This window comes from Genypterus blacodes, unplaced genomic scaffold, assembly GCF_046128005.1.
Source record: "Genypterus blacodes isolate CSIRO-AG114 ecotype Tasmania unplaced genomic scaffold, CSIRO-AGI_Gbla_v1 ptg000054l_1, whole genome shotgun sequence".
Lineage (NCBI taxonomy): Eukaryota > Metazoa > Chordata > Actinopteri > Ophidiiformes > Ophidiidae > Genypterus > Genypterus blacodes.
The window spans coordinates 433020-456422 of record NW_027466866.1 but is presented as its reverse complement, the minus strand read 5'-3'; the positions used below and the strand labels follow the sequence as shown (position 1 = coordinate 456422).

The 23403-nt window shown below is 47.0% G+C and overlaps 1 protein-coding gene across 1 annotated transcript in view; it reads right to left on the bottom strand.

The window, feature by feature from the left end:
* Positions 1 to 12447: 12447 nt before the first annotated feature.
* Positions 12448 to 23403, bottom strand: part of ttll7 (tubulin tyrosine ligase-like family, member 7) — a 61869-nt gene continuing 50913 nt past the window's right edge. Inside the window, exons 19-21 of the mRNA XM_076151402.1 lie at positions 22395 to 22555; positions 19915 to 20088; positions 12448 to 14214 (exon numbers count right to left, since the gene is read on the bottom strand). Of these exons, the coding sequence (XP_076007517.1) occupies positions 14094 to 14214; positions 19915 to 20088; positions 22395 to 22555 (456 nt within the window). The 3' untranslated portion in view covers positions 12448 to 14093. The remainder of the gene's footprint in view (positions 14215 to 19914; positions 20089 to 22394; positions 22556 to 23403) is intronic.

The window sequence follows — 23403 nt, the reverse complement described above, 5'->3', positions numbered from 1 at the left end:
AATACAACTACCACCAATGCCTGGCCAAGGGGTTCGATTTGTTCTCAACAGTTCCGTATAGATTGCAACCTCAGTTTTATAAAGTTCTACGAAAGTTTTGCCACTTCGTTTTGCTGAACTCTAACTTTTGACTTTTGAAATATTAACCCTACAAGTTTGGAAAGATACATGAAATCTCTTTCACTGACTGAGTTTCTGTGCTAGACGAACTTTCTGAAGTGGTGAGTCGTCTAGAAGAAACCGTGTTGAGCACAGATTCACAGTGAGCGTGTTTCAGTCTGTGTATCTGAGGCGGTATACTGTATGTTGCATATTTCACCGTCTAACCATCTGTCAGTTACATTTATATTTTCTGCACATAACTAAGGAGAACTTATTAAAACGCTTGAATGCATAATGAATTGAATTAATTAAACAACCTTGATCTTAATCTGCAAGAAGGACTTTGAACGAGGAGGTCACACTGGAACTGTGGAGCTTCAGAAGGTCAAAACAATTGCGGGGGAAACGTTTCCATGGAGCCGACAATCCGGACAGACTCATGAGGTCTTAGACGGATCTCAATCCTCACGTTAGTTCTGATGCCGTTCAAGATCAGACGGAGCGTCGATGCCAGAGTTAGTGAAAGGTGACGTCTTGTCAAAGCTGGAATACCGAGCGCTCTCTAATGGCTGTAGAACTCGGACAGTCTGTCTCCGGTGAACGACCGCAGTCTGGCCTGCTCCTCGTCATCTTTATTTTGTAACCCTAACCCTATCTGCAGCTGTTTGCGCCGGGCTTTGATATTCCTTTTCACTCTCGACAACCAGGCCAACTGGTAGCGTGTTGTGCGATAGGCTGCTACTCGTCCTGTCTGATGTGTGACAGCTTAACTGTTTCTCTGGTTCGGCCCCAACGTCTTAGATCAGCAAACAAGCAGAAAAGTCCAATGGATTCAGTTGGTGACTAGCGAAGGCCCGACTTCACAGACGGGGATCAGGGTGTTTATTACGTGGGGTCAAAGGTCGCATCTCGCCTAATAACCCCTAGACGGGACACGCCGTCGCGGCTGGTTGAGGGGTGACAGCGGCGGGGGGGACGTGAGCGGCTGTCGCACTTGTTTCCCTAAGCGAGCAGGGAGGGACGGCGGTTAAGCGTTCAGGGTTTGGGCAGTCGGGAGGCTTCACAGCTGTAATCTGCCAATCAAAGGCTGTCATCACCAATCTGAGCCATTCATCATGCGTGTAACATCATTCATCTCACTCCTCCACAGAAGCGACTGGTTGCAGACGGGATCCGTCCCCGTCTTGTTCCGTCTCGGTCTTACAGCCGCGCCGACTTGTCACAATGTGAAATTAAAGCCTCTGGTCTCTGCGACTTAAAACGCCCCTTTTGTCCCACGGTTGTATCACACGTTCACAATGAGCAACGACATCTAAATGTATCAGTGGGTTCTTCAGGTGATGAAAACCAGGATGAGTTCAGCATTCAGCCCGCAGACCAAATCATCTATCATCTTGTCGTACAAGACCGGACAAAAAGATCACAAACCAGAAAGGAATGGGCTCATACATTGGCTGCAGCAGAGGTAATCTCAGCAGACTGGGCTTTATTGCCTTCCTCAGCCCCGTAATGACGTTAGGACTCTGGGCTGCCGCTCTGTCGTGCTCCCTCTCCCCAGCCAGCCCCCATTTGGCTGCGGGGAAGAAGGTGATATTGGCCAGAATGCACAGAAATTTCCCCTAACAGGTTAAACCTCAGTTTACACTGGAGCCGGAGCACACACACGCACACATACACACACACATTCACGAACAAGTACACGCCCAGACGCACACACATAAGTGGATGTCTACATACACACACCCAGGATTCATACACACACACACACACACACACATATTAGTAACTAAGTACATTTGTGAGGCATTTATTTGGATTTTTTTCAAGCATCGATTAATTTAATCATTTAATTCACTTTAATTTAATCATTTAATTTGAATTTATTTAGTGGCTGTACTCGTTTAAAAAAATCAACCTAAGATGTAAATATTGCTATTTTCAGGTGGAAAAAACTGTCAATGTCAATTTAAGAAATATAAAAAATATTTTCAAATACATTCATATATTTCAGAAAGAAGAATTTATCAAAGAATTTACAGAGAAAAATGTTCCAGAACTCCTCCATGCTTACTGTAGGATATAGCCATTAAAGCATAAATGGAGTGTATAGAACATTTAACTAAGATCCAAATTGTGTTAACATGCTCAAGTACATGGACGTATGATGTCATCATCTATATGTTTGTGTATTTGTAGTACAGCGACATCGATTTAGACCAGTTTCAGTCTCATTTTAGCATTCATACCTTATTGTCTTCATCAGATTGCACTCAACTGAATGGACCAACGCCTCAACTTTCATTTGGGGGATTTTGCAGGACTGCAGCGTTTTTCTTTATGACATCAGTATTTCATTCTTTGCACACACACACACACACACAAATACAGTACACTCCCACATAAACAGAACCCGAAATTTATGTTAAAATGCAGTTGTGTGATAGCAGAGTACTATCATGTACTAGCGTGTGATGCTGGGGGAACAGAGTGGGAGGAAAGGTGTGTTAGAACATGTTACAACATAAAATAAATGATCCAATTACTTAAAAGCCACGCTACAGTGGCCACTACACATCACTCTCCCAAAGTACACCTCTGTGTGTGTGTGTGTGTGTGTGTGTGTGTGTGTGTGTGTCTGTGCGTGTTTGTGTGTCTGTGTGCAAGTGTGTGCGCTTCACTCTGTGCTTTTGTGTCTCTGTTTGTGTGTGGCCACTCACTTGTTCATGTTCAGCTGAATTTATCATGCCACATAAGCACATAGTTGCTAAGCTCTTCAGGGGGTCTTTTTAAGAGCACTCCTTATACTGGAGCACACACACACACACACACTCACGCACTCTGACAAAAACACACACAAACATACCAATTCATGCTTTGGGGTTCAACAGTTCAGATGGTCACCTTGTGAACTATCCCTCAACCTCAGTGAGACATCAGTGGTCCCTGCTCTCTCCAGTGCAAAGGGAGGACTTAAATGAAATAATAAATATCCACAGTATGGCTCCCACAAGTGCAGCAGGTCACTCTGACCCCTCTCAGGACCTTCCAGACCAGGCAGGATGAGCCAGCCAGGGGCAGGGAGAGAGAGGATGCAGGGGCGGGAGGGCTGCACGCTGCTCAGGTGACCCAGGAAATGCCTGGAAACAGCCGGGGACCGTCTCAGGGGGGGGACAAAAGGCAGAGCGGGCGGACGGTTCAGCGGCGGTCAACGCGAAACAGAGCCTGAGCAGAGTCCAACTGAGCCGGGTAGACATCACAGAAAATGTGTTTGTGTGCTCAGGACAAAGCAGGTCAGAGGGGTTATGATGGAGGAGGGAGAGAGAGATGGAAGAGCTGATGCAGTCAGCAGGGAGAGAGGAAACTCTGGAGCAGGAGCGCGGCTGGTAGCGATCCAGAAGAATCAGGATCAGGAAACCCAAGACCAAATCTGAGGAATCTACAAGATGAACCGTTCCTCCGACGCTCAATCACAGTCCGACTCCTGGCAAAGCGTGTTGTTTCTATCAAGCGATATGTGTCCACTCGCGTTTGATCCTCCAGTGTGTCCTTCACCCCAAACAGGACGCCGCAGGAGTGACGTCCGTCCGTCCAGATGCTGTAGTCTGTGAAAACACGGCGTGGGCGAGCCGGCGCTCTCTGAGGGCCCGGGTTCAGAGCTGTTATAACACCAGAGGACAGCAGGATTATGTGAGAACCTGCAGCTGTGGCTCAAGTGTGTGAGTATGTTTGTGTGTGTGTGTGTGTGTGAGAGATAGAGAGGATACAGAACATTTAATCGTAAGGTGGAGGTAGATTGGTGTGCAGAATGGTATGTGTGTGTGTGTGTGTGTGTAGGGACAGTGCTTGTGTACTCCGGGCCTCTCAGGTAGTATGAGACCATGTATGCAGCCTTTGTCCTTGTTTTTATGAAATGCTTAGTAGTGATTGATTAAAACTTTGCCGAACATTCTATTAAGAATTATTAAGAGCTGCTGTTCGGTCTAAACCCTGATAAAAAATGGAGAATATTTGCGTTGAGTGACCTACAGAGTGCTCGTAGCTTCATGCACACACATTCTGATCCAGGAACCTAGAATCTAAAATGTCCAATCATCAGTCTCCATAGAAACGCTCCTACAAAGTGGTTGAAATCCAACGTCTCTCATTAAACTACTATTGTGTCTTTAGATATGAAACTGAGAGTGAAGTACAGATCATGTTGTGTATAATTTACACAAATATGTATCATTGACTGTACTTGTACATGTCTTTCCCTCCATCTGTCTCTCTGTCCAGAGGCATTCAGGGACAGGCCTCAGCATAGTGCATTTCTAAACAGCCTGTCTATAGGGGGTTAGTTTGTTTTACTGTCCCAGCAGGAGACCTGATGGGAGTCAACCGGGGTCATGGCAGGCTGAGACTCCATTGCGGTCCTCTGACAGGGGGGGGGCGTGGCCTCTCCAGACCCCACAGATTGCTGGTTCAATAACGGCACCGAGCGCCACACTCTTTACAGAGGACAACCTCCATCAAGCACGGCTGACTTATCTGCGTTATCGTCTGAGTCGTGAGTCGTTTCCCGCTTTCCGTCTTTCATGTAAGTGTCCTGAAGATGCATCCGGACATGAACAAAGTGTGATGAAGCTCCTTCAACTGAACTTCATGTTTGTCTTTCACCTCTTTTCAAACAAGGTCTCTGGACTTTCCCTGTGTTCCTGCAGCGTTTTGAGTTTCCACCATATGGAGGCTGGTAATCGCAAAATCAGAGACGCTATTAAAAATTCAAGCAACACACCCCTTCAGCAAAGATAAAGTTTTGTGTGCGTGTGTGTGTGTGTGTTGTGGATTGGGGGGGGGGGACTTATTGAGGCCAGAATTTTTACCCACCATTGTCGTCCTCTGTGCGTGGTGATGTCCCGCCCCTGGAGGATGCGTTGCGAGGAGTTTACGGGCACGGCGAGCGGCTCTTGGCAGATGTGAGCAGCTGGGCTCTGCAGAAGGGCTACTTAAAGAGGCCTTACAGGTGCGGTAATGAGCAGGTTTTTAAAATCCCCCCGCCGCCTCGCTCCTAATCAGCCTCGGGGCTATTTTTACCAACCCCTACGGGCCCCTCAGGCTCATCCACTTTGAGTTGCTTTGAGAGGGCACATTGTTCTCACTGTAACACACACAAATACAGTGACACAGCGACACACACGCATCACACACGCGCACTTGCTTGGTCGTATCGACATGCAAATGCGGTAGGCGCGCACGGACCGCCAATGCCGCCACACAGTCGCACACCGCTCGGGTCTGGTGTCACGCGCTGGAGCGGTGTGAGAGATTCAGAGGTTTGCACGGTGGTTTAAAGTTTTTGTCTGAACAGCAGTGAAAGATTTCACTTCTCCCTCCTGAGACATCAGAAGAAGAGGGGAAAAATCCACAACCTCTGCTTTGGAGAGGACAAAATGTAGGTGATGCAGGTGTTTGAACAGATTTTTTATTCAGGAGCGAGCGGGAAAAAGTGTATAGGGATCAGAATCTGGAGGCTTTATTAGCTCATTAAAATAATCTGGCGGTGTTTTGGTGTTTGTTTTGAATATCCAGGTGGAAATCAGGCTATAAAAAAGTCGCATTTTCAGCAGAAATTGCAGTTTTAACTATTTATTGTTTTGACTTCACTTGAGGAAACTCTGGCGTATTTGCATTTACTCACCGTCTTTCCCTGAGCTGTCGTCACCGCTCGCTGACCTTGTTTACTGTAAACAGCAGTGAGTGATGTCCTACTGTGGCAGGAAGTACAAACAACTTTGGGGCGCATGGGGATGGAACATCAGAGTTTATATTATGTTGAAAATGTTATTATATATTATGTTGTGAAGAATTAAACTTTGTCCACAGAAAACTGGATTTTAAGAAAGTTCTATGTATTTTGAGATCTGAGAAGTGTGGGATGATGTTGCATCTTGCTTATCTTCTGTGCGTGTGTGTATGCTTGTGTGTGTGTGTGTGTGTGTGTGTGTGTGTGTGTGTGTGTGTGTGTGTGTGTGTGTGTGTGTGTGTGTGTGTGTGTGTGTGTGTGTGTGTGTGTGTGTGTGTGTGTGTGTGTGTGTGTGTGTGTGTGTGTCTGTCTGTCTGTCTGTCTGTCCTTCCATATTTTTCCCAGCGTGACTGACGACATAGACGGTGCTCATGGTGCTCTGTAATACTACGTCGCACACAAGGACACGCACAAAAACACAACGTGACACACAGACGTGGATCTGCAGCATCATGATGGAAGCGAGTGCCAGCGCCGGTGGCACTCGTTTCCATGGCAGCACTTCACTCCTGGCGCGTCACATCTGCGTGGCGTCGTTAGAGCTTTCCAGGGTCCAGTTTGCCGTGGGCCTTTAGGTGCCATAAAGAGACACACACCACTCATACAGAGACTGAAAACACGCCGCTGACATACGATTGGACCGCGTCTTTAACTGCTGTTGGACACTTTATAATAACCGCTCCTTTTGTTTTGACCTTTAACTTTCGAACCACCGCTAGAATCTCTGCCGTCTGCCTTCTTAGATGGAGACGTTTCCCTTTTTAGTCTCATCTGTCGTCTTCACACTCACACAGTCCGGCGCTGTCACCTCCAAATCCCGCTCAGGCTGTAGCCCAAGTGCACATATTCCTGGGTGACAAAAGGGAACAGAAATAGGTTATTAATCCGGTCATTCATCCTCCTGTGACAGACTCACATAAGAAAATCTGCACCCACAGCTGATGGAGATTCGCTCCCGGCGCCCGGGGCTACGGTTGTTCCGACACTCCGCCGCCGTCCTCTCCGTCCGCGTGAATTCCTGAATTCCTGAGTAGATTTCTGTAAAGACCTACATGTTGCTACGCCGCTCGTCAACCTCGGCACGCAGTCGCACCTGATTGTATTCCGGTCCTTAGCGTTTACTTCCTCACATGTGTCAACACCGTCGGCGCTCATGATGCAACTTCCAGCAAGTGGTGCTGTTTCATTTGGAAGGTTACTTAAGATTCAGCGTGCGTGACACTTCCTCTAAAGGCTGAAATATGTCCGCTACGTCTGTAATGAGGTCACCGTGACTGTCGGCTCACATTATTGAGCACATATCGGCCGTAGACGCTATAATAGCATTTTTGGAATGGTTGTGAATGGAAGTAACTAAGCAACCAAACAACTCAAGCCTCAACTCAGAATGTCTTCCAGGTCAAATGAGACCCTACAGGAAGTCCACACAAGGACAGTGTATCCAGGCTTTTAAGATATTGGACATTTGAAACGTTGTAAGGCGCATGCTGGTTAATGCCCGTAATGTGGCTTAGCGTCAGCGTGACACCAGGCGGCGGGTTGGAGGATAAAGACGAACCAGCTGAGAGACGCGGCGACACAAACAATCTGAGAGGGCAATTATTTCAAGTTTCACAGCCTCTGAGAAACGTTCTGGTAATTATGGAAAAGTGAGCTTGTTCAGTTGCTGAAAAGTGAGAGATACTCCAGGACAATTTTCTCCCATTGAGTACCTGAAGCTAATTAACATCAGCCTCACCGCTGAAAGAGAGTTTGTTTTTTTTTAGTCATCCATTTACATAAGATACTTTAATGCATCACCTTAACTTCTAAAGTATTTTCTCTGTTTTGTTGCCGAGCAGCTGAAGAACGACGCTTCTGAAAGGAAACAGGAGTCTGAAGGACCTGCGGTGGTTTGAGTCTTCCTGAAGGTTTGTACACAAAAAAAAGTCCTCTTCAAAACCGCCGGCTTTCTCCGACATAATCACAGCTACATTTACCATAACGATTTATTAAGTTCCCCTTGTGCCAAATGCATCTTCTGCAGCGACAATGACGAGAAATATCAGTAAGAAGATACGATAACATAAGGAACATCTCACTAGACCTGGGAATAAGTCCTTAAAAACACACTGCAAGTCTGTTTACTATGAGATTCTTGCTAACACAACCTATAGGACAGAGAGAGAGAGAGAGAGAGAGAGAGGCATGTTGGGACATTTGGGACAGGGAACCTGGAACACTCGAGGGATCAACTCAGAGGTCAGGACCTCCAGTGACCCGAGTCCATCTTATTGTTCTCGGGATGACGTTTGGAACAAAACTGGGACAGGCAGAGACGCTTGAAGTTGAATCAGAGAGGATGAGGGAAGCAGAGACGCCTGCAGCTCGGGGAGGTTTGCAGGGTCACCGTTTGGAAATTCCTCTCCTTTTTGTGTTTCCGTGAATGTCTTAGGTCACAGTTCCACCTGTTAAAGCCGTCTGAGAGGCTGCTGACTCCAGTCACTGAGCCGGGGCTTCCTCGGGTTTCCGTGCAGGAGCAGAGACCAGATGAGCCCCGAGTCGCTCTGTGCTGGATCAAGGTTAAAGGGAAGATTGGGAATGATTTGGTGTTCGACTAGCGGGAGGCAAGATGAGGAAAAGCTGCTGCTCTGTTCTTTGGTCCATATTTTCCACATGGCTGGACCTTTCTTCATGATGTAATTGATATAAGAGCGTACAGCTTCATTGTTTCAACTCAGTTTTGTAAACTTGTTTCAAGAGTTCTCTACAAGTGCCCATTTTTTTCCTGATTGCTGTATAGAAGAAGATGAAATAAGCTTTATTCTCTCTACACTCACTCTCTTTCAGAATATCTCTCACACAGGTTTGTAAAAGAAAAAATCAATAAATAAAATACCATCACTGCAGCTCGAGGTTTAGAGATCTGTAGTTGTGTAACAAGAACAAAGGAAGGAAAGTGAAAAGTAAGAGAAAGGGTGAAAGCAAACAGTTGAGGGCGGCAGGATAGCTGGTCAATAAAGGAATCTTCTTCCAATATTCCGGTGAAACAAAGCTCTCGAGAGGAGCAGGGGCGTCGGGAGTGATTACAGGAGTGGGCAGCAGCGTGATGAGAGCGTGGGCGAACCCGGATGCTGTCACGGCGATGTGTGCGCCGAAACCAAGATGAAAACATGAGGAAGTGAGTGATTTATGAGCAGCTGATGAGGTCGTGGTGCAGATAGAAGAGAAAGAGCGAAACAGGAAGGGAACAGAGAAAGAGATCAGAGCGATGGAGTCACATCTATGAAAGCGAGGAGCTGGGGAGGTCGAGGGAGAGATGGAGAACCGGTTGGCAGCGGCTCCACAGTCAAACCAGCTGTTCCCCCTACACACCGATGCTCAGCAGTAGACTAATAGGCAGAGTGAGTCAGTGGCTTTGTCTCCTGTCTCCCAGGCTGCCTGGAGGGGCTGTATTGATAATATCCCAGCCTGCAAGGCTCAATCCATCCCCTGGGGCACTCAGCAGCCAGTGAATGAAGAGTCCCCGGACGCTCTTTTGGCTCCACAGCTATAGACACCGAAGAAGAGGAAGAGATCAGTGCACACAATGGCAGGTACAGTATGTGTGTGTGTGTGTGTGAGAGAGAGAGAGAGAGCACGTGCCGCACAAACCCACACAACTGCCCAAACGCGTTCCCACACCTCATTTATTCTCATTTCGAGTCCCCCGCCCTCCATCTCGCACTCGCCACAGAGCGAAGGGGCCAGAGAGCAATGATCACAGAGGAGGCGAGGAGACGTGCGAGGGAGCGAAGGGAGAGACCGGAGAGGAGGACGGAGAGAGAATGACAGCCGACGCAGAGGATTCGTCCTCCCGTCTCCTCTCTCCTCTCCCATCAGAAGTGCTAATGCAGCCAGAGGAGGTGCAGGCCACTTCTCACACCTGCCTCCTCCTCTCCATCTTGTTAAGGCCAGATGGGAGAGAAAGTGACTTCCTGCTGTACTTCCACCACAGGGCTCGTTCCCTCACATTAATACCTTTACCGCTCGGCTCCATTTGTTAGACACACTCAAGACACACACTCAGGGGGAGCCCGGGGCTTTGAATGATGGCCATATGCAGAGTTGCGCTCATCTGTAACCCCCTGTGGCGGGAACAAAGTACAGTAGACTCCTTGAGTGCCGGAACCAAGGTTAACGTTTGGAAGTGGTGCACTGCAGTCTGAGCGTACACAGACGAAGACGAAGGCACGAAACAAAGTTGGCAAAGTGGGTTTAGAGGTTGAAGGTGACTGGTTTAAAGTCGTGTGGGTGTGAGCGTGTGTGAAATTCTCTTTGAAACGGCTACTGTGAGAAGGTATCTGACCACTCGGCAGCCAAACGATCGCACAGCTCCCAGGTGTGATTGTGTGCTAATGTGCCAACGCCAAGCAAAGCAGAGCAGAGCGGGAGAGACGTGCGTGCTCAGCACAAACCTCCCCTCGGTACCCACGGAAAAAAAACAACCAGATAGCTGACGGAGGGGATCAAAGGGAGGAAACGTGGGTGAACTCCAGGGTGCCCCAAACTTCCACCAGCTCACCGTTCAAACTCAAACAGGACAAACCAAGGGCACAGGAGCGGATCTGTGATGATCGGTTTCGTTACACAAAACAATGACAGGCGAGTCTTTCCCATTTACACACTGTTGAATCTGACCAGTTACTTTGAGCACGTTTGAGCTTGGAATAAAGGATGTTAAGATGTTGATACGAACAGAAGGATGCTGAAGATGTGGAGCTAGGCCAGAGGAGGGTTAGGAGCAAAGGAGGAAGAAGAAGAAGAAGAAGAGGAGGCTACTTTAATGAGTGTTGAAACAGCATTAAGACTACAGTTGCTTCGAACTACTTCTGCTAGACAGTGTGAGAGACTTTTGTAAATGATCAAATACACACAAAAGAGTACTTATTTGTATGAAATACTTGGAGATATGCGTGTGTTACAGTGGAAGAGGCCCGATACTGAAAACCAGCCAGGATTCTTGGTGTGTGTGTGTGTTGATCTATTGGTTTCTTTGCCAGTTGTAGGCAGGACCCCTGCTGAGAGGAAAGATGTTGTATACCAGGCACCGTGGATAACGCGTTGCAATTGCTGACACAGCATGTGTCCCTTAAGAGCAAACACAAAAACACACACATGCGCCCGCTAATGTCAGTATGTAAAGACAGGTGGGCAGCATGGAAAAAACTGATCAAACACACCAGTGAACATATGTGAACAAGCTGGTGCAGACATACAGTACAGGGACTCAGATAGAGACACAAGCCAGCAGACAAACACACACACACACACACTCTCATAGACTGACAGTATGGAGCGATAGGAAAGGTCACTTTTGTCATTTGAAAGGACGCGCACCACTACAGCCAGCACTCGTGAAGTTTCATCAGAAAGGAGAGGAGGGCAGCCGCACCACCACACACCTTATAATTACAGCAAAAATCACACTGCTCTTTTCCTTCCATGTCATTTTAAATTGTGGATTAAGAGGGGAAAAAAAAGGTTTTTGGAACCTCTGCCATCTCTGGAGCTTTCCTCCCCGGTCAGTGTGTGCTGGAGCGGAGGCATATGTGCCTGTGTGTCTGTGTGTCTGTGTGTCTGCTGTCTTATCTCATCTGAACCATCCACCTCTCACGCAGCTCCCAGACGATTTTCTACTCTCCGAGCCGGAGAGGTCGGCTTAGGGCCCCCGAAACTGGGTCATGTGGGTCTCGGTTAAAAAAGAAGCCCGGACACCGGCTGCAAAGCTGCCTGGCTCACGGACAGGAGAGGGAGAAAGGGAGAGAGCAGTAGGTGGGATGGAGATGGGTAGAGTGGCGAGTGGAAGGTCATGACAGGACAGTGCAGCCCCGTTGCTGTGGGAGATATTTTTGGACAGCATGCAGGAGTGTAAGCGCACGGCTGTCAGCCTCTGCTCGGGGTGCGCTGGCGGGGGCCAAAGCGGCGGCTGGAGAGCCTGAAGGTTGTGCCCTCCACCTCGTCTGCTGACAGAAAAGAGAGAGGGACAAGGGGAGGAACGCAGGGTGGAAAAGGTCAAAGGGAGCTGGACGCCGTCGCTGCCGTTACGGGTCTAAATAAAACCTGACACACGCACACACGCACAGGCGCGCATACTGTACACGCAGGGCGGCGTTGGTGTCAAGATGGAACAAGATAGAGCTGCTGGGTATCAGCTGCACATCAGAGGCAAGTGACGGGTCAGGAGTGTCACCTGTCCACAGGGGCCTCTGCTGTGAAATGCGATACGGCTCCCAGGCTGACCTAGATAGCCTCTGAGCTGTTTAAGTAAAGGATATCAGGTGGACAGGAAACTTAAAAAATCCATTAGAGCACTACAGTACTCAAATTCAATGTTTGTAATTAGTTCCGCTTGAATTTTCACATTTATTTGTTTAACAGCTCCCATTTCCCCTGATGTTATCGCACATAATTAATTAGAAAGAAGTAGCACTCTATTTAAGTTCTCATCAAAGACTGACTTGCTAAATATACACACACAAGAAAATAAAGCAGAGAGAGGAGCAAACGTGTTTGTTTAAACATTTATTGCTAGGTAAAATTAAAAATCTCATATCCGACAATGAAAAAAGGACTACTCTTAAATAAGACAAATAAAAATCAGGCAAAATATGAAATATTTGGCATTCTGATTCAACGTTCAACACACAGGGAGAATGCACATTTAAATTGAGCCGTTTGAGCATCGCTGCTTTATTTAGGAGTCATAATTGTCAAATGTACATTTTACTGTATCCACTGATGCATCCTACTGTTAAAAGTCTAATCCAATACATGTTCTCATAGGGTCATAAACCGCTAAACATAACACTGTTGTCCCTACCAACATATAAACGCTGTGTTTAATTGAGGTCCTATGGTAATTCAGTAGATATTAACCTTAATTAAAACCCAGTCGAACACATTAAGTAGAACTGCTTAATATTGGCACATCCCTGTTGTCCCTGGCACTTTCTCCTGGAGTACGTCGGGGCAAACGATGCAGCTGGTAAAAACGAGGAGTGGACGCTCATCCCAGGCAAATTCTCTGCTGGTATAATTACAACACACATCTAGGGACGACGACGAGCCAAGTCAATCAACGATCCATAGGCGGTGGTAGCGCGCCATCGTTGTCCATTAACACCTCAGCCATGTCTGAAAACAAAAAGTGTCCTTTTTCTGAGTGCAGCCAATGCGAAGACGCGACACAAAAACTTCAAGTATAATCCGTATGCAGGTCCTCTCTCTAAAGACTACTTCCGAGCGAGGGACTAAAACTCTACGCATGCAACAAAACGTCTGTAATGTCTTCCTGTGACATACTGCATAGTGCTGGTTAGGAACGGCGGTGCTCTCTGAGGTGTTTGTTTGGCTCTTTCGTTCACGGAAAGAAGCGGCGAGGCCCGGGCGTACTACACTGACATTCTAAACGCGTTGCTCAATAGCGCTGCACATGATATCACAGGTCAAATGTTAAGCTAGCATTAAAAAAGTTAAACATGGTGGACTTGGGGCACCGTCTTTCTACTTCACTCTGCTCTGCAACAAACCATAAACGTAAAGTGACCATTAAACATTAATAACTTAAAGCCTCTGATATAAGTTAGGTATATAAATAAAATATGAACAAGTTTGCGAAATAATGATCGCAGCCGGCAAAAATCTGCCTTTTCTTGTATTTTACATCAGCTCCGTCAAACGAGGGTGAAGCTTTGTTGATAACATTCCATTTCTGCATTCTGCGTCTGCATTCACTGCATTCATGGAATACCTTAGAAAATAAATAAGTAGATAAATAATAATCCTTGCATTGCTTAGTATTTGTCATTCTTTCCATTTACAGTACCATGACTTGTAACTGTACAGTGAGTAGGTATGATACAGCAATTACATTGAGAAACCCGTTGTCTGGTATTAATGGGGCGTAAGTTAGGGATGGAGGGGAGCGGCGGTCTGCTGGACTGGGCACGACCAAAAATAAACTAAACCGAACGAGGCCCTTTGTCTATCGCTTATCGCACATCTGGCCTTTTTTTGCGTTCAACCACAGGGGATTTTGGCCCCGGTTGAGATTCCATCTGGTGTCCAATCCTGCCCAAATTTCAAATCCAAACAGGAGCCGCTGAGATCGGAGTTTGGCCGGGTGAGAGTCCGGGGTGGTTGAGGTCGGGAGGTGAGGGTGTAAGGAGCCAGGGTCGCCACGATGACCTCAGAAGTTGCCCATCCTGGCAGCGAAAAGGCTGTGGGAGCGCGGCACGGCTGAGGCGACGCGGCCAAAGCTGGACGAAGGCCACTTCATGATGAACTGGGAGGTCACTGGCAGCAGATACCTGGACAGACGGACAAGAGGGGAAGGATGGCAGGGATTAGGGCAGAGGATGAACATAATGAGGGGATTAGATATGCAAAGGTCACAGTGTAGAGGTCAGGACACATTAATGCGCTTACTGCTCGGCACTGTAACCACTGTAACTGCCTGCTTTTGAACTACCAAATGCAGTGTGAATGCTACCGGTTATGGTCAGCTCACATTTGCGCATTGCAAGGTAAATGATGGCCACCCTACACAAACACAAACAAAAAAAAAGGAGACAACTGAAGGACAAATATATAGATAGATACACATAGCAGCACAGTTAGGCCTCCTGTTTGATGGCTAATATACTGTCTTATATTTATATTTATGTATGTTTGGACCTTATACTGAAGCAGAATCATAGACGTTGAAGCCAAATGAGTCTATTGGCCTTTAAATTTTTGGTATCATGAACAGAAATTCCTCACCTATCATTCCGAGGCACAGACGTCAGTACCTTTCTAAGACTTTTCTATGACACCTTCCACCGAGACAGAGCAGTGAGGCAGCTCCTGCTAACAGCGTTCCAGTACCTGAGAATGAGACCAGCGTCAGGTTGAGATAGAGTGAGGAGGAGGAGGAGGAGGAAGAGGAGCTGAACTCTGCTCCCATCTTCCTTTTAGTCACTGGATATGAGTCAGATATGATTGTCAGAGCAATGTCAGATGAGATGATCATATAGTGGCTACAGGCGGCTCGTGGGGTTAGACTGAGGGGCGTCTGGTGCTGCTCAGCAGACAGAAGGCATTGTGAGTCCTTTCAGACTAATCAGCTGGAACACTAAAGGATTTATAGTTAATACAGTCTCTAAGTAAAAAACGATAGTTAAACGAGTACAATGGTCACAGGAAAACGTCCCTGTGAAAGTGTAAAAGATGTGACAATCTAATCAAAAGGGAGCCACCGGGGCTGAGGATTACAGAGGGAGGAAATAATATCTCCTTTTAAGCCGGCACAGACATAGCACACTTTCCCTCTGACAGCTCTGTTTCGTTGTGAAATAGCTCTCGGAGAAATTAGCCGAGCAGCTTCCTCTAAAGTCGACCGCCAAGGAAAGGGAAGAAGGGAGAAAAGGAGAAAAAAAAGCCTGTCGCTAAGGGCGTCCGCTTCAGTACGGCTCCACACCCAGGAGAGTTGGGAAGGATTCAAATTAACTTCATTTAGTCCAAGCAGAATGTCCTTGAAACGGCTACAAGTGGGCCGTGGGTACTCGCCGAGCGCGTCGTCGTCTTCACACTGACTTGACTTGGCGAACAGTGGCTTAGTGGAGCTCCTCTTAAGATGCCTCCACTTGAATCGCGGAAAATGCTTGCGTGCCACGATGGGAGCGCGCTGGAAAGAGTCGCTTTCAGATTTACTTCTATTAGATGGCTCCAAGTGCACGGCTCAGAAGTGGCAATTTGTGATTTTTAACGATTTTGTGTCATCCTCGGAGAAATATCCCCGCCGTTTAGCTTTTGTCTCTCGACCTGTGAGATTCACCTCATACGGTACGTCGGTGGGGTTTTTTTGTGCTCGCCGTTGTCGAGTAATTCCTCCATTTTCCAGTCCATTTCCACGAGGTTCATATGAAAACTCCGCTCCATCCGCAGAAATGGCATTCAAACAAGAAAGGAAAATCAAATATTGAACATGTCATTGGGGGCCAGAGTGTATGTTCTTGAGAGCTCCTCTGCTATTCACTTTGAGAATATTCTGCTGGTAGAATCATGTTGGTTGTGGTTGTAAGGGGTGGGAGGGCTTCTCACATCCACGCGGCCGCTGTCTCTGCAGGCTATATTTAATTGGACTCTCGTTCGTCATCTTCCACGTTCGCCCTCCTTTTGATCACGAAGAACATCTTGGCAACAACGTGCGTGCTTGAAAGCTGGGGGGCGAGCCTGTGCAGGCACTTCAGCTTTGCTTCAACCCATCAGTTTACAAGACGACAGAATACTGCTCTCCTTCACCATTCATTACATGCAAAACTCTGCTCTATAATCCAGCAGTTGTGCGACTGACAGGCATTCCACGCCACTCCTACATCCTCCGTCGAGCCACGGCTGCCACTGTGAATGAACGGGCGCTCGGGCAAAATGAAGTATCATGACTTAGGATGGAGGGGGAGATTGCTGTGACAGCTGACACAATCATAAACCAAGAGGTATAAAGAGGCTTCAAGGTTATCTGCAGCCCACATTCAGCTCAACACCCCAATTAACCCTCATTACTGCCACACTTTGGAGACACCAAGATAATCGGAAACTTTTGTCATCATGGGAAAATTGTCTTTGGTTAGTGACAGTAATTCCAGGCTTGACAAGGAAGTCATTAGCGGCGCTGTGGCTAGTTCCTCTCATCTGCCCACACAGGCTGAAGGACTTCTCTATGACCCAGGAAGCTATTGACACACCTGATCTAGCCACTCCACTGGGGAAGGATGCTTGAACAGGAGTGGGCAGGTGTGGTCAACAATGCAGGCCGTAAAGAGCCCGGCTCGCAAACCTAACACTGGCATGTGCAAAAGGCTGCCGAGAGCTATGTGAGCGTGTGTGTGTGTGTGTTTGTAGCTAAACTGGAGACCTTGAAGAAAAGCTGAATTCATGATCTGTGCTTTCAAATGTATGCATTACTTTTTAAGCAGTCGAGTGTGGAGTGTGGACGTCTGCCAAGCTCTTCTTCATTTATTATGATGCACTGAATTGGAAAAACTGAATGGACTTTTTCTATCCAGGAATTTTTAATTTTTTCGCAGTGTCAAGGCGACTAAAACACTGCTCGACTGATTTAAGCTCAGTGAGAACACGTTGGCCATCACAATGACAGCAACAGGTAAGCTTTGCATTGAGCTTATCCCTGGTTCTATCAATTTTAGATCACTCATGTAAATAGTCCAAACTGCTGCCCAGGTCTTTCATGATGTTTGCTTTGGTTCAGTTGTGATGTTCAGATAAGAAACACCTTATTAGTTGCTTTATTATTACGAAGAACCTAAGCTTTATTTCAAATATTTGCTTCAATCTAACGTGGCAATTGGAGAGCCTAAAGGTCGTCTCATATGTGCATGCACACTCATAATGTGTACAGGTCACTACACTACTCACATTTACATGCAAATGCACAAATTACCCTCCAATATAAAACCTGTCCATCAATGAGAAATGAGTTCTAAATGCTTGGCCCTCCTGCAGCAGTGGCGGACGGTTACCGTGCAGGGGACATTTCCCACATGCCTGATGGACAGAGGTGAAGGCATTATATTGTGAAACTGCAACAACAACAACAACAACAACATGGTGAAAGCAGAATCGTTATCGTGTTTTCTCGTGACAAGAAGTGATTAGTCTGTCAGCTGATCATGCCAGTGATGTGCGAGAGAGGAGCTCGGTCTCCGTTGGCTCTCGGGGGAAATGACTGCGTCGGGTGCAAAGCGTATGATGCAGCAGGCTGATGTGCAGCGAGTGGATCAAATGGTTTCAGTGATGCCTCGGTATGCATCCTTCTTCTCCCTCTCTACATTTACTTTGACAAATAATCACACCCCAATCACATAACGGTATCAATCCATCCAATCGGTTACTTCAATGTGAGTGAGGGGAAGAAGTAGTCGGCCATGCTCAACCGGTGGGCTCGAGCCTACGGTGGGGTGGGGGCAGAAGCAGCAGAGAGCTGGGAGGGGAGCAGCAGGAGGAGGAGGATGGGGGTTAGCAGAACTAAAACCAGGTAGAGACCTGTGTCGAGAGGCGAAGAGACGGAAGAAGAAGAGGAAGAAGCAGCAGCGGCAGCAACAGGGGTGGAGCCATGGGTAGAGGCTGGTCCAGCGGCTAATGGTACACTTTTGTTTTACACACACACACACACGCAAACACACACATATATAAAGACACATAAGGAAATAAGGAGAAACACACCAATGCATGCGTAGATGAACTCACACGTATACCTGCTCCAGAGATATGGATCCACAGATGTAGCAGGTATATCTTTAAACTCGTGCAATACTCATTCTTAAATCCAGCGTGGCTAAAACTACCACAATCAATGGCTAAAACATCAGACTGGTCAAAACATTAGCAGCTCCTTTTTTAGCGTCTAACAGCACCCGGTCTTTATAGGTGCAAAGTGATAGCCTGTTAAAATATGCGTAAGAGTTATGAATCATGTAAAGCAAGGCCTCGGGAAAAAAAAGAGCTCTCTCTCTCCCTCTCTCTCTCTCTCTCTCGTAAGGTCATTTGCTGCACGGGCTCATCTGGACTCTAATTGAATTAAGCAGGCCTCGGGGGGCCCCGGGCTAACCTGAGCGCTAATCTGTGGGCCATTATTTCCTGTTAACAGCACACTCCATCCCTCTCCCCACCGTTCTCCCCTTCCCCTGCCTGCCAGCCCAAAGCATATGTGCTTTAAAAGTTCACTCGCTCTAAAACCTCAGCCGCTGTCTCCCGTGGCGATCGACCTTAAAATAGAGGGAAACAGATTCTTTTTGTTGCTGTGTTCCTTTCTTTTTTCCTTCTTTTTTTTTTTTTTACAGTGTTAAGTGATGAAGATGATAGGTCTGAGGCTTTCCTGAGAACGGTGTTAATAGCTGTGTCTGCGCACGTGTGCGTGTGTGCAAGTGTGTCAAGTTCACGTGCTAAATAGAAGATTAAAATTACAATAATCCTGTAATAAAATATATATTCAAAATCTTTGTGTGCATGTATCCAATTTCACTCGGTCCATTATCGCACAACTTAGATTCATCCTGTCTTAAACAGCAACATACAGGTTAAACATTATACAGGACAAAACTGTCATTTTAAAAAGAGACAGATGAAAATTCTGTGATAATTCTTGTAAAAATTCTTCTTTACGTGATTTGAGAAGAAGGTGGAAGACCCTTTGTTGTCGTTTGTTGGTTTCTTCACTCATTGTCCCTGATTATCATTGTGATGATGTATTGTGTTTATCAAAGCCCCAGTCCATACTTTTCTGTGAGCTGCAGGATGTGTTTGTTTTTCCTATTTCAACTGAGCGAAACACATAATTGTCGATTATCTATCACAGAGCGGCACCGATTCAACTGAGAGGAAACGTTAAATATGTGTGTGATGAGTTCATGTATGATATTTCCACCATAAAGAAGCAGAGACCATTCATTAAAGATTCCTCTGTCAGGGTTCTTTCTCTCATTCTCAGTCTAAATCATAACGTTGTTTGTGAAATGTGTAGATTTAATCAGGCTAGTCTTTGTTATCATGTGTTCCTGGAGAAGAACGTAGAATAAACAACACCACATTCCCACGTACTAAATCACTGGGGATCCTAATATAAAATGTTGTTTGATGCCTCGACTCTCTGTCAAGAATGACAAGACACCTTATTAAATATTCCTTGAATTAAAGGAGTGTATTGATGATATACAGCCCTGGAGTTCAGGCTTTCATCTACCTGTCCTGTTCTATATGTAGTATTGGTATATATGATTATTTTACACTGGAGTTCTAGTTTGTGTGCGTGTGTGTGTATATGCACTGACTCTATATGATACCCTACCTTTCTGTCTCTCCATAGGTTACGTTACGAGGGCTTGGCTGCTTGCTCAAAGGACACAACCTGAACTCGCAACCTCAGCAGTAGCAGTAGGGAAGCCGTAAAAAAAAAATACAGATATATATATATAAACGGTGGCAGATGAACCAGAATGGGCCGTGCTCACCTGGTGTCGTCCCACTCGGGGCTGAGTCCGGTCAAGGAGCCACGGGACTCTGAGACAAACTTGTAGACGACCAGCAGGCAGTCTCGGCACAGCTGGACCAGCCGGCGGCAGCACTGCAGCTCTTGGGGTGAGACCACCTCGCTGCTCTTACTGAAGATGGACTCCCATGATGAGCTGCTGAGGAACAGAGCAGGTGAGCTGGTAATGATGTCATTACACGTTGCCATGAATTTACAGATGATTGAAAATATATCGCCAGGTTCGTGTGAGATTGAATGAACAAAACAATGAAAACTATAATTGTCTCGTCGGGAGCGCTTCATCTCGCAAACACACACACTCACACACACACAGGCGGACACATACTGGGAGAGACTGAAACACACGGAGGAAGGATGAAACAAATCCAAGTACAGTTTACCCCCTTTACAACCCCGGACATACCCCTGACTGTGAGGGAGCTTCAACAACTGAGACACAGAACCCCGGGAGGTGCGTTTGATGTCTACCCCCTTTCACTTCTTGGGAGGTGGGGTAGGGATGTGTGTGTGTGTGTGTGTGTGTGTGTGTGTTTCCTCTGAAAGCGTTCAAAACTGTGTGTTTCCATTCTCTTCCTCTAAATCGCTTTCATACACTATTGAATTCATCACCCACAATAGCTGGTGGGCTGTTTGATTGCTGTTAAGTCCCTTAGATAAAATATCAAACAAGACAAAGAGGAGTGGGGTTGGAGGGAGGGTAGGAGGGGGCGCACTTGCACTGTGGGGTTTGAGGTGTCCCACTTCACTGTCGCTGCGTGGCACCAGCGCTCCCCGCGGGGTTTGTCCCTGACAAGAGGCCGCAAATAGCTACAGGGAGGGGCTGGACACCAGGCGAGCCAGGGGGGCTGGTTCATGCAGACAAGAGACAGGAGTAGCATGGGGGCGCAGCAGGAGACGGGTGGCCGTGTGTGGACAAGGCTAGGTTAAAATAATCTCCCTCACACAGCCCCCCAACACCCCTACCCCCCACCCCCCTCCGCCATCCATCCACCCCCCTCACTCCCCCTGAGAGGGAAATCTGATTCAATCTGAATCCTTTTTTTTTTTTTAACATCCCCTTTTCAATCACCTTCTTCTCTTTTTCTCCATCATTGGGTTCTTTCATTTCTCTCCCGCTATCATTCTTTTCATCTCGATCACTCACTCACTCCCTTCCTCACTTGTGCTCAATTACGACAGGAAAGGAACAGCGGCCGGAGGAAAGTGGAGAGCAGGAGAGTGGGCAGCCTCTTGGGTTACACCCTGTAAGCCCTCTGTGGCAAGGGACACACGGCCACTGAACAACTGAACTGTAAGAAATATGGAGATGAGAGACAGGAAGGTCACACCTTCAACTGAGACGAGATGAAAAGCGACGAGCACAGCAGCTGCCAGCCGTCTGTGTTGTATTCACACTAAGCATTGTGTGTATGAGTGCTTCTGTGCGAGGACGCGTGTCTTTGAAGAAATAAGTGTGGAATCCAACTTAATGCAAACTTGATATACACACACTGAGCGGGTGTGCGAGCGCGAGCATGTTTGTACGCCTCTCTTTCTCCGGGGTTGCGTCGGGACACGATCAAGTGTGTTGTCGCTGCAGCGACTCATCTCGGAGGGAGATGCTTTCTGTCGCATCAAAAAAGTGAAATAAATAAATAAATAAAAGGGAGCCACAACAAAACTTCAAAGTATCAGATAACAAACCAAAGTAAGAGAAGTAAGAGCCCTTCAATCACCTTCCTCCTGCTTCCATCCCACCCCTTTCCTTCTCTGGCTCTCACCTGTGAAAAAGCCCTGATTAGCAGCCAAGATCTGTGACCCTAATTTGCACCCTGTCACCAGAGAGTAACACATTTCTTTCATCCCAATAGCTTTCAGAAGGGCTGAGTGCAGGAGGGGTCCGTCGGCTCCGTCAGTCTTTTTCTGTCAGCCTGCTGGTGTTGCTTCCTCCGCCACGTATAACAATCATAAATTGTCCCCGGCTGTCATCGCGTTGTGTTCAGTGGCCAACAGCAAAAGGATACGGGAGGATTGTGAGGTGCGTGAACTTCTCGTTATAGGAATTGAAAAAGGGACAGGCACGATGGAAGGAGGACAGCTGTAATTGCCGCGGGGGTGATGGCTATTCTGTGTTGATCCCTGAAGACGTCAATTCAGCTTGTCAATTCTTACATATGGTATTTTACCAATCCTTATGTTCCATCAGTCACTGGTTGGTCTGATTTTGATGCTTTGCTGCCTTGCTGCTTCCAACTAGAAGGCCACAAGTAGTCCACCGATTACGACAACTACGCCTTTCAATGATGAAATCCCTGCATCATGTTCAACCTGCCCACCATGTGTCAATGAAGTCTGCTGACAACCTCACCAGTATTAACTTGTATCATCGTATTTGAGATGCTACGACATGACACTTTAGCTCATCATGTTCATCTCTCTTATACACACAGATGGGCTTACCCAGTGTTGGAGAAGCAGTTCCACAGGCCCTGACCGTGGCTCCAGAGCAGCCGGTTGAACACGCGGTTAAAGAGGCGATAGAGGTGGAGGCTGTCTACGTCCGGCTCCCTCCAGATCCGCTGCAGTGCCGAGCGCACGTTGGTACGTACGATGTCCAGCACCTGAGTGATAGATGGAGACTGTGGTCAGCGGTATAAATCAAATATCTCATAACGGATGAAACGAATGCCGCAAGCGAGAAGACTTGTATGAATATGCACGACATGGCATTTGTTCCTCACCTTGTGAACTTGTATTATGACTTAAACGCTGGCAGCCCAGCAGGCCGATGCGTTCACTCAATAACGAAGATGACAAGCTTGCATTTATGAGGAAATGTAAAGAGAGATCGTAACCTTAGGATTATGAGCTTCTATCTGCCCCGACACATTTTGAGATACAGGGCTTTAAAGATTTGACACTCTGGCTCGTTGACCTCTTACGTAGACGGAATTTTAGAAATATTAAACCCATAAATTTGAGAGGAAAATACAAGAATAACCCCAGAAGAATATCAAACATCCTTTACTGACTACATCACTGAATCGGACCTTAGACTGAGTGGATTTACTGAATCTCTGCATTCATGTTAAACATTTGACATGCGTGACAGACTGCTTTGTGTGTCTGCTTGTGTGTGTGTGTGTGCAGCTGTGAGGCAGGCTATGTTATGTTGGAAGCAGGACAGAAAGTACTAGGGCAGACAGTGGAGAGGACTAATTGCTGCACCGACGTCAGTCTTCAAGAGAAGGTGTCAGAAGTTCCTGGGTGGTCTGAGGACGCCTGCACCAGCCTTCTATCTTCCCTTCTTCATTCCCCTCATCCCTCTCCACCTCACTCCCAGCTCTTCTTCCCTCTTTCTTTCTCTTTTCACCCTGCTTCTGAGTGCAGCGCAATGCTTCTTTTGACTTTGATTCCTTGCTGCTCATTACTGACATGCCCATCTGACTGTTTGTGTGTGTACGTGTGT